At 56.4% G+C, this 12,143-nt stretch overlaps 4 protein-coding genes across 4 annotated transcripts; 2 read left to right on the top strand and 2 right to left on the bottom strand.

Annotated features, from left to right (window-relative positions):
- Positions 1–1,021: 1,021 nt before the first annotated feature.
- B0I36DRAFT_71832 (magnesium transporter NIPA-domain-containing protein) lies at positions 1,022–3,200 on the top strand. The gene is made up of 7 exons (XM_046163266.1): positions 1,022–1,229; positions 1,321–1,364; positions 1,426–1,451; positions 1,522–1,612; positions 1,679–1,930; positions 1,990–2,281; positions 2,347–3,200. The coding sequence occupies exons 1-7, from the start codon at positions 1,213–1,215 to the stop codon at positions 2,774–2,776; spliced, it is 1,152 nt and encodes a 383-aa protein (XP_046016955.1). The 5' UTR covers positions 1,022–1,212; the 3' UTR covers positions 2,777–3,200.
- A 685-nt stretch (positions 3,201–3,885) lies between these two features.
- On the bottom strand, positions 3,886–5,027 carry B0I36DRAFT_71845 (40S ribosomal protein S3-like protein). Its single transcript, XM_046163267.1, has 2 exons — positions 4,884–5,027; positions 3,886–4,667 (listed from the first exon to the last, which is right to left on the bottom strand). The coding sequence occupies exons 1-2, from the start codon at positions 4,907–4,909 to the stop codon at positions 3,905–3,907; spliced, it is 789 nt and encodes a 262-aa protein (XP_046016954.1). The 5' UTR covers positions 4,910–5,027; the 3' UTR covers positions 3,886–3,904.
- Positions 5,028–5,670: 643 nt separating this feature from the next.
- Positions 5,671–8,745, top strand: B0I36DRAFT_420513 (protein-tyrosine phosphatase-like protein; the record flags this gene model as incomplete). The annotated part of the gene is given in 3 exon segments (XM_046162163.1): positions 5,671–6,108; positions 6,241–8,548; positions 8,558–8,745. Coding segments are annotated over 3 exon segments (2,511 nt in total). The 5' UTR covers positions 5,671–6,093.
- Positions 8,746–9,121: 376 nt separating this feature from the next.
- Positions 9,122–11,230, bottom strand: B0I36DRAFT_420512 (phenylalanyl-tRNA synthetase; the record flags this gene model as incomplete). The annotated part of the gene is made up of 2 exons (XM_046162162.1): positions 10,999–11,230; positions 9,122–10,892 (listed from the first exon to the last, which is right to left on the bottom strand). The coding sequence occupies exons 1-2, from the start codon at positions 11,049–11,051 to the stop codon at positions 9,122–9,124; spliced, it is 1,824 nt and encodes a 607-aa protein (XP_046016952.1). The 5' UTR covers positions 11,052–11,230.
- Between the last annotated feature and the right edge of the window lie 913 nt (positions 11,231–12,143).

The raw sequence follows: 12,143 nt of genomic DNA, 5'->3' as shown, positions 1-12,143 counted from the left end.
CTCATTGTGTGTCGGAGTGGTGTGTGGAGCATAGACGCGTAGAGTTCGGAACGGGCTCTTCAGGTACCCCGAGCAGGTTGAAATCTTGTCGAGTGAGGCTGATGGCCTGCCTGGACCTAAACTGGGACGTGGGCTGGGCTGGGCTGGGCTGGGAGGTTAGCATGCCTGGGCTGGGCTGAGCCGAGGGAGTCTCGACACCCAGATAGTGGCCACCCATGGGATGCCAGGGGTGCGCCGGGGTGGACGGAGGCTGGCCTGATTGCCCGTTGGTGCAAGTGCTCCCTCCAGTGGAGGAGGGACCGGAGCGGCCTGGGGCTGTGCAGGCGCCTTTAGGTGAAGCGCCAGTGGACGTGTCCAGATGGCCCGTTCCCATGAAACAGCCCTCCACGACGACTCCGTTATACCGTCCAATGCCCACCCATTCGTTGCGTTGCGCCTGCCCAGCCAGCCAAGATCGGCCTGGTGCAATCTATCCCGTCTCCCCAGCATCGTCTCTCTCCCATCCTGCCAGCCACCCAGATCGCCCTCTGTTGACCACGCTGTCGCAAGCCCACACGCTCATTCCAGCATTCGCTACGGCCTCGCCGCAGACAGCGCCTCCGCCATCCTGCCGTCAGCTTGTCTTCAACCCCCCGTGTTCTGGCCCTCCGCCCAAGTAGGCGCCTACGACCCTGGCTTCTGGCGCGCGCAGCTACCACCACTCTCTCCGTCGCAATCCCTCGCTCGCGAAACAGCGGCACCACGATCTCACGAGTACAACGAGAGCACACGACTTCAGCTGTGGCCCCCGGGGCGTTCATGCAATCGCTGTTTCGGTCACCTCGCTTGACACTGCTTCCTCCAGCTTACGTGGCGGAAGGGAGGCTTTGAGGCTCAAGGGCGCACACCTGTATGCCGGTTCTCTAGAAGCGCTTCAACGACTCCATTGTTAGGAACCTCGAACGAACATTGCGGCCGCACCACCGAACCTCGAATATCTCAACAGGTCGCAATTCGTCCTCCGCTGTCGGTCCGCTCCCGCGATTCGCCGCAACTTGACAACTGCGGCGCAATACAATCTGCAGTGAAGAAACACGGCTCAAAGGACTCGCTGTCAGCAGCAAGCTCTGTGCTCGCCAGGCGCGAGCCTCGTTTTGTCCGACTCTTGAACTCGTCCTTGTCCTTTGTCTTTTGATTACCTGCATTTTCCGCCATCGGCCACAAATCGCCAAGATGATGTTAGACGAGAAGTATGTCATTGACAACCACATCCATGCTGGGCGAAACCGCGCTGTGGTCTGGTCTTATACGAGGAAAACCTGTGCTGACTTGACTGCAAAGATACATTGGGCTGGGGCTAGCCATTTCGTCCAGTTTGGCGATCGGTACGTCTCACATGCTTGGTGCAACGCCTACCTTGTTGCTCACGCTAATCTCTGAATCTAGGTACGAGTTTCGTGATTACGAAAAAGGTACGACCGGACGCGAGCGAACGCCTCACACCTGTGCTCTCCATCCACCCGGAACTGACGAGATGAATAGGGTTTGATACAAGCGGAAGAGAAGCATGGCTTTTCTGGTGAAGGTTTCGTCTATCTAAAGAGCCCAATATGGTGGGCTGGCATCATTACCAGTAAGCATACAATCCACCTGCATTGTTTTCTTTAGTGGCAGTCGCTTACCATTGTGGCGTGAGCAGTGGTCATCGGAGAGATTTGCAACTTCGCCGCATACGCCTTCGCCCCGGCTATCCTCGTTACTCCATTAGGAGCGCTGTCGGTCCTGATCGGCGCTGTTTTGGGATCCTATTTCTTGAAGGAGGAGCTGGGCGTGCTGGGCAAGCTCGGATGCGCCATTTGTCTCCTGGGCGCCATCGTTATCGTCCTCCATGCCCCTCCCGACGAAGACATTCAGACCATTGACGAGATCTTGCAATATGCCATACAGCCTGGTGAGTATCAGAACAGGTTTCGCCAGTCGTGCATGTGGCTAACGGCTTATTCTCAACAGGTTTCCTCCTATACTGCATGGCAGTGACTATCTTTGCGACCATCATGATCTACAAGGTAGCGCCTGTCCATGGCAAGAAGAACCCATTGATCTACTTGTCCATCTGCTCGACCGTCGGCTCTGTCTCTGTCATGTCGGTCAAGGCTTTCGGCATTGCCCTGAAGCTTACCTTTGCCGGCAAGAACCAATTTACGCACTCGTCGACCTATGTCTTCATGATCTTGACGACGGTCTGCATTCTCACGCAGATGAACTACTTTAACAAGGCTCTCAGCCAGTTCTCAACCCAGATGTAAGTCATGTTTGGGCCATAGTCATGATGAGGTCTACGTTGTGCTAATCAAGTTCGCTGGTTAGTGTTAACCCGCTGTACTACGTCACCTTCACTACCGCCACTCTTTGCGCGTCCTTTATCCTGTTCTCTGGCTTCAACACGACCGATCCGACCAACACAATCTCTCTCCTCTGCGGCTTCCTCGTGACTTTTACGGGCGTCTACTTGCTCAACCTCTCGAGACAAGATCCCAACGGAATCAGGATGCTTGCTGGCCAGCACTCGGATGTAGGAGGAACCGACATGGTTTCCAGCATCCAAACACGGCTCAGCATGCAAGCACGACGGAGCAGCGTCGGTAGCCGTGGCCACACAGACCGCGATGGCTTGATGCGGGCATATGATGAAGAGGCTGCCAATGGCGGGTATGACCTTGACGACCTCGCTGAGGACAGCGACGATGAATCGAAGGGACAAAATGGCCACACACCGGTGAATGCGACACGCCGTTGATTGGGGCGAGCATGGTTAAAAAAGACATAGGGTTATCTCAACTGTTAGTGCCCGCCATCGGAGTACTCGAACAAGGTACATACCAGAGCGAAAGATGGCACGTCTCAATACGCCTATGCATCGTAACTCCGCCTCTGGGCATGTGTCGCTTCAATTCTCGAATATTTCTCAGGCTGGTCTTGGGTACACCGTTAAGAATAAGGCATGCGAAGGGGGCTACAAAGCTGAGCTCGCTCACATATGCCCTTGCAGCGGGCGCAATGGGCGCCGCTGGCTCACGCCGCGCATGATGACTTGATTGGAGTTATTGGGCTGTGGTTGATGCAATGGTTGGAGTCCGGCGTCAAAGCTTGAAGCAGCGAAATGAGCATTTCGAGGGCATGCCGGGCCGCGCGAGCGGCTTGATTGACTAACTTGGTCCACTAAATTGAGAGGCTCGGGACACGAAACCCAGAGCTCAGAAAGCACGGGGAAACATACACGGCGTTAATGGCGAAAAAAGTTCGAACAAGCACGGCTGGTTAGCCCGTAGCATCTGTGTAGCATTGTATCATAATAGGGCCAGGCGGTATCTGTTGGCAACGGCGGGCATCTATTCACAAGTTTGGAAGCTGATATGCATACGTTTCATGGGAGTGTCCATTTATAGCATGCCGTGCAGGTCCAGAAATCATAGACTGAAAGCATGACAGATTTTATTAATCAAATGGGCATGGATGACGGGCACCTGGCTCTTAGCGTGTATGTCACAAGCCGAATGCCAATGGTCACCTCATGGGTGACTTGTCCACACCTGTAATCCAAACCAAGCTCAACTCAATATCTAGGAGGTGAAGTGGCCAAGCCCCATGAGAAACATCACATCTATGTCGAAACCATGTATTGTGGCGGTATCACACATATCACCTTCAACAAGAGACCAATCGTTTCCAAATGTTTTTGGCTCATCTTTCATTCCTATCAAAGACTTTCTTTTTTTGTGTGGGGTATCAAGGAGGTCCAGCACCGACCGCCTCGAAAGAAAAGAGCTGGAGGCATGTTCCTTTAGTAGCAGCAAGATCAAACGCCGGCTAGTCTACTCTCTAGACTAGACGCGTCAAATACGCTTGCAAAAAAAGAAAAACACATCTACTGCTCCTCGGCAGGGGCAGCCTCGGCACCCTCCTGCTCCTCGGCAGCGCGGGCGGCCTCGGCGGCAGCCTGGGCCTGAGCGGCCTTGGCGCCGTAGTCCTGGGACATGGGCTGGACGACGGTGGACTCCTCCTTGGGCTCGATGATGGTGACGGCGTCGGGGAGGGACTTCTGGGGGCCGGCCTTGCCCTCGGGGTCAGAGCCGCGCATGATCTTGACCTTGATGCCGAGGACACCCTGGCGGAGGAGGACGTGGCGGGTGGCAGAGTCGATGAAGTCGCGGGCGGGCTGGCCAGAGTGGATCATGAAGCCGTCGGTGAACTTCATGGACTTGGCACGGGCGGCGCGGAGCTTGCCGGAGACGACGACCTCGCAGCCCTTGGCGCCGGACTCCATGATGAAGCGCAGGACACCGTAGCAGGCGCGGCGGACGGCGAGGCCATTGAGGAGCTTGTAGCGGAGGGACTCGCACTGGGCGACGGCGGACAGGCCGCGGTTCTGGACCTTGGCGGCATACAGGGAGACGCTGTTCTCGGGGAACTTGAAGCGCTTCTGGATGAGCGAGGTGAGCTCGCGGATGCGGCGGCCCTGCTCGCCGAGAACCTCCTGGGTGTGGGTGGCGCGGATGATGATGTCGGTCACGGTAGGGGTGACGCGGACCTCCACGCCAGAGTAGCCCTCCTCGGCCAGCTCGCGCTGGAAGAACTCGTTCAGCTCGGCGTAGAAGACACCATCGGCCACGAACTTTCTCTTCTTAGAGCTACACGAGAGAGAGAAAGGGCGAGTTAGCCAGAGATTCTTTTGCAACTGCTGCTGTTTTTACCCCCCATCTCCCGCTTTCTTGCTCGCACAATCCGTGATCTCCTCTTTTGACTTTCTTTCTTTGGGCACTCTGCCGCCATCGTCCTCCACGAACGAAATCTGTCCCGGAAATTTCCCAAAATGCGCCGGCGGGTGGGGGAGGTTGTCGACTTACATCTGAGCACCGGCAGCGGCAGCCATTGTGAATGATGCTTGTCTGAATCGACGGGAGAACTGGTGGTGTCGATGGGTTTGGCGGCGGAGGGGTGACTTGGCGGAAGTCTGGCGGTTGTCGACAGTAATGCTGCTGGTTTGTATCAAAAGACTCTCCGGGAGGGAACACACTCTCTGGGCAACAAATTGGTGGGGAGGGTCCGCATCGTGCAGCACCGTGCTGCGCGGCACTGTCCGTATTTTCTCGCGATTTTGGGCATTCGGTTAGGTTTTCGCAGATTTGTGTGGTGTGTGCTTTTGGTTTGGCAGGTCGCCGGCATTACCTAAGCACCGGCTCCCTATCTTATCGCCTGGCTTTGGGCAAGTCCAAGCCCCACGTTGGCCCGCCCGACAAGATCGACCTGGAGATTCAAGGTTGCCCAGGTGGCTCCACATGGGTTTTCCCTGGTCACGGGCATCTGTCCGATACCTCAGGCAACCTGACAAGCACAAAAAGCATGGCATCTGGTGCGGATGTCAAGCTGGCCTTGTTGTTCGTTTGTGCGATGCGATGACTCTGTATGGGCATATGAGATTGACCAAGAGCTGCTCTATTTGAGGTCTTTGTGAGTGAGGTCTCGTTGAGAGGAGTGAGTGTCTGATAAACGACTGCGCCGTGGTCTTGAGTAAGGGCATGTGATTGCCTGTGCCAGCCGTTGCATGGTCCCAAGGTAAAGCAAGTCCAGTACTTTATAATGTGCTACCCCACAGCGCGGGCGTCGAGGTACCCGTGCCCCTCCAAGGCCGTCTGGAGACCTGCCCAGGTGATGCCGCTAGCGCGCCTGCGATGACGGCAGCAGCGCCGTTGGTTGGCCTGCGACACTGGCTGGACCTGGTGAGCTGCCACTCCCATTCCTCGAGCGCATCGTGACCTGCCTCCTCAGTCCAGCGCATCAACAGCAACGCGGACTCGCACAGCGCCGTCGAGTCGTGTATAGCACAGTCGTGAGCAGGAAGGGGTTCTGGAGCCCTGCGACCGGCGGCTTTGAGGCTCGACGCTGGTGATCCTGCCATCGCCGTTGCCCTTCTCTTTCTTGGGAGCAGCTCCGGCCACCATCCCATATCCCTGCATTCCTGGTGCAGTTCAACATCCGATCTCCACGTTCAAGGGCACCTCGCCGCTCTCGTCCTTCCGGCCTGGCGACACCCACCGCCAGGACGGACTGAACGACATGCAGATCAAGAAGGTACGTTCTAGCAGCGCACATCTTGACAGCTCCTCCTGCTGTTACAGGGCTTCTTGGTACCATCGCGCCGGGACTTGCAAGGCGGAAGGACCGGGAGACGGAAGTGCGGCTGACCGACGGCACCTTAATTAGATCCCCAACGTCGACGCCATTCGGGGCGGCGACAGATACTCGAGCGAACTCCATCTTACGGACCACCACTTGATCGTGGTCATACATCCGAGCAAACCACCTGACGGCGCTGAGGTGCCTTCGAAACCACAGAAGCCCCGTGAGCTGTACATTGCCTACCCGACAATCGACAAGTGCATCTTCCGCCCATGCCCCAGCGTCTCCGGGCGTCCGTCATCTATCCGGCTCCGCGGCAGAGACTTTGTCTTCATCAACTTCAACTTCACCGACGAACTCCAGGCCAGAGAAGCATTCGAATGGATACGGAACCGTACTTGCCGGCTTGGCTCCATCGAGAAGCTATATGCCTTCTCATACCAACCGCTGAAGCAAGAACGGCACCTGAACGGCTGGCAGCTCTACGACCCTAAAGCCGAGTTTCGACGCCAAGGCATTAGCACCAAATCTGTCGACCGAGGCTGGCGCATCTCCTCGTTGAACAAAGACTATGCTTTCTCTCCGACCTATCCCGGCATGCTGGTGGTTCCTTCACAGATATCCGATAACGTCATCAAGTATGCGGGTGCCTACCGCTCACGACAACGCATACCTGTTCTCACATATCTCCACTCGTTGAATAACTGCTCGATTACACGGAGCTCCCAACCCCTGGTCGGTCTTCGCGGAAATAGAAGCATACAGGATGAGAAGCTTGTGAGCGCCTGTTTCTCTGCCTCCGCGACTGTCGAGTTTAACGAACTCGAACCTCCAGCGAGTGAAACAGCAGAGCCCAGCCCTGCCTCGAGCCAGATTGACATTCGGGTCAGCAGCTTGAGCGCTGATGGATCAGACACGGAAAGGCTCGAGGATGAGCTGCTTGCAGCCGGTGACCCTAATTATGATCCGCAGACGGGAAAGCGTGTGATATTTGGGGCACAGCAGAGCAATCTCATCGTGGATGCCCGCCCTACAGTCAACGCGGTCGTGATGCAAGCCATGGGCAAGGGATCTGAGAACATGGACCACTACGACTTCGCCAAAAAGGCCTATCTGAACATTGAGAATATCCATGTGATGCGCGACTCGCTCAACACTGTAATCGACGCCATCAAGGATGGTGACATCTCGAAGCTACCACCGAACCGGGAGCTGCTGATCAAGAGCAATTGGCTCAAGCATATTGCTGGCATTCTCGATGGGTCAGCTCTAATAGCACGCCAAGTGGGCATTAGGCACTCCCACGTTCTGATACACTGTTCCGACGGATGGGATCGCACAAGTCAACTCTCGGCACTTTCGCAGCTTATGCTCGATCCCTTTTACCGTACGATCGATGGCTTCATAATCTTGGTTGAGAAGGATTGGCTGTCGTTTGGCCACATGTTCCAACAGCGAGCCGGACTTCTCAATCATGAGAAGTGGTTCGTCGTGGAGAAGGATGGCATGGCCGGCTCAAGCATACAGCCCGGAGAGGCTGACGGTCGTGCCAGCGAGGCATTTGACAATGCGTTGGCCAGCGCCAAGAGGTTCTTCAATCGCAATCGGAGCCCTGACATGAACTCGGCAGACCCCGACGTCGATGGAATTGCTTCAGGAGAGGAGACTCCCCCGACCAAAGCAACCGTTGCTGCTGAAATTAGTGGTGTGACCAAACCCAACGAGATCTCGCCCGTCTTCCACCAGTTCCTCGATGCCACATTCCAGCTACTACGGCAATTCCCAAGTCGTTTTGAGTTCAACGAGAGATTTCTGCGGCGACTTTTGTATCATCTCTACGCTGGCCAGTATGGTACGTTCCTCTGGAACAGCGAGAAAGCGCGTCTCGACGCCCGAGCAACTGAGAGGACGCGGTCGGTGTGGGACTACTTTTTGTCCCGCAAGGCAGAATTCACCAACTCGGACTACGATGCCACCATCGACGACCGTCAGAGTGGACGTGAAAGACTTCTGCTGCCGAAGCTCAGCGACGTTCGGTGGTGGGCATCTGCGTTCGGCCGCTCAGATGCAGAGATGAACGATTACCTGGACCAAGCTGCTGCCAGGGACGAGAGGATAGGCAGCTATGCCTTGGCTGGGAATGCGAACCCGATGAGCTCGTCCAGTAGCTTCGACAATGGTAACCGCTCTCCGTACCCTCCCGCAAGTCCGAAACCACCGGGGCTTCCTCAGCACAACAGCGTCCTCACAGGTGTGGAATCCGCCCACCAGGCCCTTACACCGAGCCTGAAGCACAGCGCCAGCGCGGACTCGCCCAATGCCTTCACGACGAATCTCGCCAAGCTCAGAGACGGCGTGGCCGGGTTGGACCTCGGACGCGGACTGTTTGGAGGTGGTGCAGGGAGCGGTAGCGCCAACAATGCCAACTCTACACAGTCCAGCGAGGAGATGAGCACAAATCCACGAAGGACACCCCAGCGGATACCGCAGGAATTGGGAGACATGTCACCCTCGCCGAGCGGTGGTGTCGGTGTCAGTGCCAGTGCCAACTCTGGAGGCAAAGAGCCTGCGGCTCTGGAAATGAGCTAGAAGACGCGATCTTGATTTTTTGAACGTTGATGTAGACGAAAAGGGAGATAGAAGCCAAGATACCAAGCAAAGCGAACCATCATCTTTGTGTTTGTAATGCTGCTGTTGTTGCAAGATGCACCATTGTGCGTGACTATATGACAGGGCATCAACTACAAGTTCGAGGGACTTATTATCACTGGAAGCCACGGAGCCACGCGTCAACTCCCGGACTGATAATTTAACTGTCTTTTATTTATTGAGCCAGCTTACACCTGGCAGTCTAGTTCCAAGTCCTTAAACGGAATCCACGACTAAGCTCTTTCCTTGACCTTTCATTTTCCAGCCGCCCACGAAACCTTCCAACAAAGACTCTTAACTCTTATCAGACGCAAATCTATAGGAAGACCTCGAGGTTGATCTCGAGCGTGCTGACGGGGTACCGGAGCTCAAAGTTCTCGAGCACAGTGGGGTGGAGGATGCCAAACTCGCCTATCCGGCGGGCCTTGCCGTCGATGCGGAGGTAGACGGCGGCGGCGCGGCCGGGGAAGAAGGTAGGCTCGTCGATGGGCTGGAGCCAGTAGCCGTCGCGGCTGGTGTGGTCCTGGCGGACCTCGAAGTCGAGCGACTTCTCCGTTGCGAGGCCCTCGTCCGAGGTGAGGAAGCCCTGGCGGAGCATGAGCATGACGCGGTCGAGCAGGCCGTGGACCTCCTCGAAGCCGCTCGTCTTGCCGTACCAGGCGGCGCTGAAGTGGCGCTCGTTGCGGGCCTTGCGCTCGAGCGCCTCGTCCTTGAAGACGACGTCGGAAGTCTCAAACACCTTCATCGGCACGCTGTGGTACTTGTTCTCGCGGATCGTCTTGAGCAGGCCGGGGACCAGCGACGTCCGCACGATCTGGTACTCGGCGGTCTTGGGGTTCGCGAGGCGCACGCAGGTCTTGCCGTCGTCCTGGCGGTTCAGCCAGGCAAAGTTCTCGTCGTGGCTGCACAGGATCAGAGGCATGACCTCGGACCACCCAGCCATGCCGCTCTCGAGGCGCACAATGTCGGCCAGCTTGTTCATGGTGAGTGGAGCGCCGACAGTCTTGGTCACCGACATGCGAGGCAGCTTGTTGAAGCCGTACGCAATGCCCAGGTCCTCCATGACGTCGCAGCGCTGGAGGATGTCGGCTCTCGTGGGCGGCACCGAGACATCAATCAGGCCGTCTTCGCTCGAGGGCTTGGCGGACAGAGCCATCTTGGTCAGGAGCTTGCAGATGTTCTCGACGGGCTCGGAGAGACCGAGGCAAGCGTTGAGATAGTCGATCTCAACCTTTTGTGTCCGCGACTCGAGATTGGGGGTGATGCGGGTCTGCTTGTTGTGTTCTGAGATGATCTTGACGGGCTCGATGGTGAAGGGCTCCTCGGCATACGCTGAGAACATGGACACCATCATGTTGATGACAATGTCGAGCTTGGTGGCATCTGTCGCTGTGCACTCGATAAAGACATTCTTGCTGTCGACTGTGATCTTGGAGTGGTCGCCGTTGATGATGGGCGGCAGCGAGCAGACGGTGCGCTTGGAGTCGTAGATGACGGGGTATACGGGCTTGTCGCGGATGATGTGGAGGAATTTGCCGAGGTGCCTGTCCTTGTCGTAGAACTCCATCAGCTCCTCGGCATTCATCTCCTTGGTCTGGTTGAGCGGCGTAAACTTGATGTCCTTGGGCGGGAGGGCTTCGTAGGTGAAAGGGCCCTGCAGGGTGTCGAGGTCGTGGGTGCCGATGGCGACGAGCGTCCTCTGGCGAGCCAAGTTCTGGTGAAGCTTGTCCTGGAGGGCGATGAAGGACTCGTAGCGCTTCTTGGTGAACTGGACGTTGCGCAAGATGGCACCGGCGACGAGCGGGCGGACCTTTGTGGTGTCCTCGGAGACGGTGATGGTCTGGAGCTGGCCGGACGCGGGCTCGACAAGGCGGAACTTGGGGGTCTCCTGCTTCTGGAGGAAGATCTTGAGCATCAGGGCGATGCCCTCGAAGCACAACATGTCGTAGCGGTTGGCCGGGATCTCAATCTTGAGCTGTGGCGGCTCCTGCACGCCATCGACTATGGGGCGCTCGTCATTTTCGGTGTCTTCGTCGAGCTCGATGCCAAATTCGAAACACAGGGCCTCAAACTCCTCGGTCGTGTATCTGCCCAAGAGCTCCAGTCAGCGTCCCGTGGGCAATGAAGCGATCTCGCAACAGAAAGAGCGTATTTGGTCCTGTGCCTGCTGCCAGGGCGGGGCAGGGGACGTACTTTTGACCGAGGGCCTCGAAGAGGTCGTACTTGTCGACGGAGATGGTGGGCATGGCGGCTCTCTGGTGCGCGGATCTGGGGTGCCCTGCTGGATTGTCAAGAGGCGGCGTATGTGTCGGGTGGTTGTCTGTCTGTTGCAGCAGATCACAGCGCGGCAAGCAGCCTGTCTCTCTGTCAGTCTGTCTGGCTGTTTGGCCGGCGGTGGTGGGGTTGATGCGGGCTTGCTTGAGTCACTCGAAATATTTCAGCGACTGTCGGAGCCGGCAGGCACCCCACCATCCAGGGACCTTTTCAGTGTCCCGCCTCCAGCCAGGAACCGCCAACTCGGCACTCCCAAACGACGAGCACGGGGGTCTTAATAGCACGTGGCTTGTCTGGCTTTTGGATGCATTGTTTGAAGCCCTTTTTCCTCTGCTAAGATGACTCGATATCCGGGGGAGGACTGCTCTGCATCAGTGCAAGTCTGCGTATCGCACCCAAGTAAACCAACCAAGACGCTTGATCTGATTGGTCCATATTCGCAAAATCTCCCCTCATTGGTCACTTTGTCTGGGACCCTGAGAGCATCAGGCATGTGTCGTCAAGGTTATTTATCGATCATCCACGTCGGAAGCTCGTCCCGGTCCATGTAGCCAATGCAGCCATGTCAGAACGTTGGTAGTCGTTCGAATAACTCCGTGAATCACGGCAGCTGGTTGTTGACTTGTTGCAAATCGTGTCAGGCCCTGTTTTGCTTGGATATACAATCGGCTTGTCGGTCTCTTTCTGGCCAGCCCTATCAGCCCTGGTGGTTATATGCAGAAACGTGATCGGGGAGAAAAGAGACCTGCAAGCCAGCCGATTGGGGCATACGCGTGGAAGGTGAGAAGCTCAAACTAATTAGTTGAGAACCTGAGCTGGATTGACTGCTCCATACCGACCAGAGTATCATGCAATACACCATCATAGCACCCACAACTTTATGGCGAGATCATTTCAAGTCGAAAGGCGAATTTGAAGGCAAATGAGCTTCCGCATGACTGCAATATCTCAATAACAACCTTCTGCAATGTTACAATGACCTCGGATTCCATTGGCCCTTGCTGTAGCTTTTGGTCGTCGCCGGCTTGGTAGCCGTCGAATATTCTCAAGGCGATCCAATACCA

This window comes from Microdochium trichocladiopsis, assembly GCF_020744255.1.
Source record: "Microdochium trichocladiopsis strain MPI-CAGE-CH-0230 chromosome Unknown B0I36scaffold_2, whole genome shotgun sequence".
Lineage (NCBI taxonomy): Eukaryota > Fungi > Ascomycota > Sordariomycetes > Xylariales > Microdochiaceae > Microdochium > Microdochium trichocladiopsis.
This window is presented reverse-complemented; position numbering and strand designations above follow the sequence as displayed.

Excerpts from the sequence above, each read along its gene's own strand:
- B0I36DRAFT_71845 (XM_046163267.1), bottom strand. The coding sequence starts at position 4,909 with ATGGCTGCCGCTGCCGGTGCTCAGAT. Across the intron at positions 4,668-4,883 it reads GCCGCTGCCGGTGCTCAGAT|CTCTAAGAAGAGAAAGTTCG; the intron begins GTAAGTCGACAA and ends TCTCTCGTGTAG.
- B0I36DRAFT_71832 (XM_046163266.1), top strand. Across the intron at positions 1,452-1,521 it reads GTTTCGTGATTACGAAAAAG|GGTTTGATACAAGCGGAAGA; the intron begins GTACGACCGGAC and ends CGAGATGAATAG. Across the intron at positions 1,931-1,989 it reads GCAATATGCCATACAGCCTG|GTTTCCTCCTATACTGCATG; the intron begins GTGAGTATCAGA and ends TATTCTCAACAG.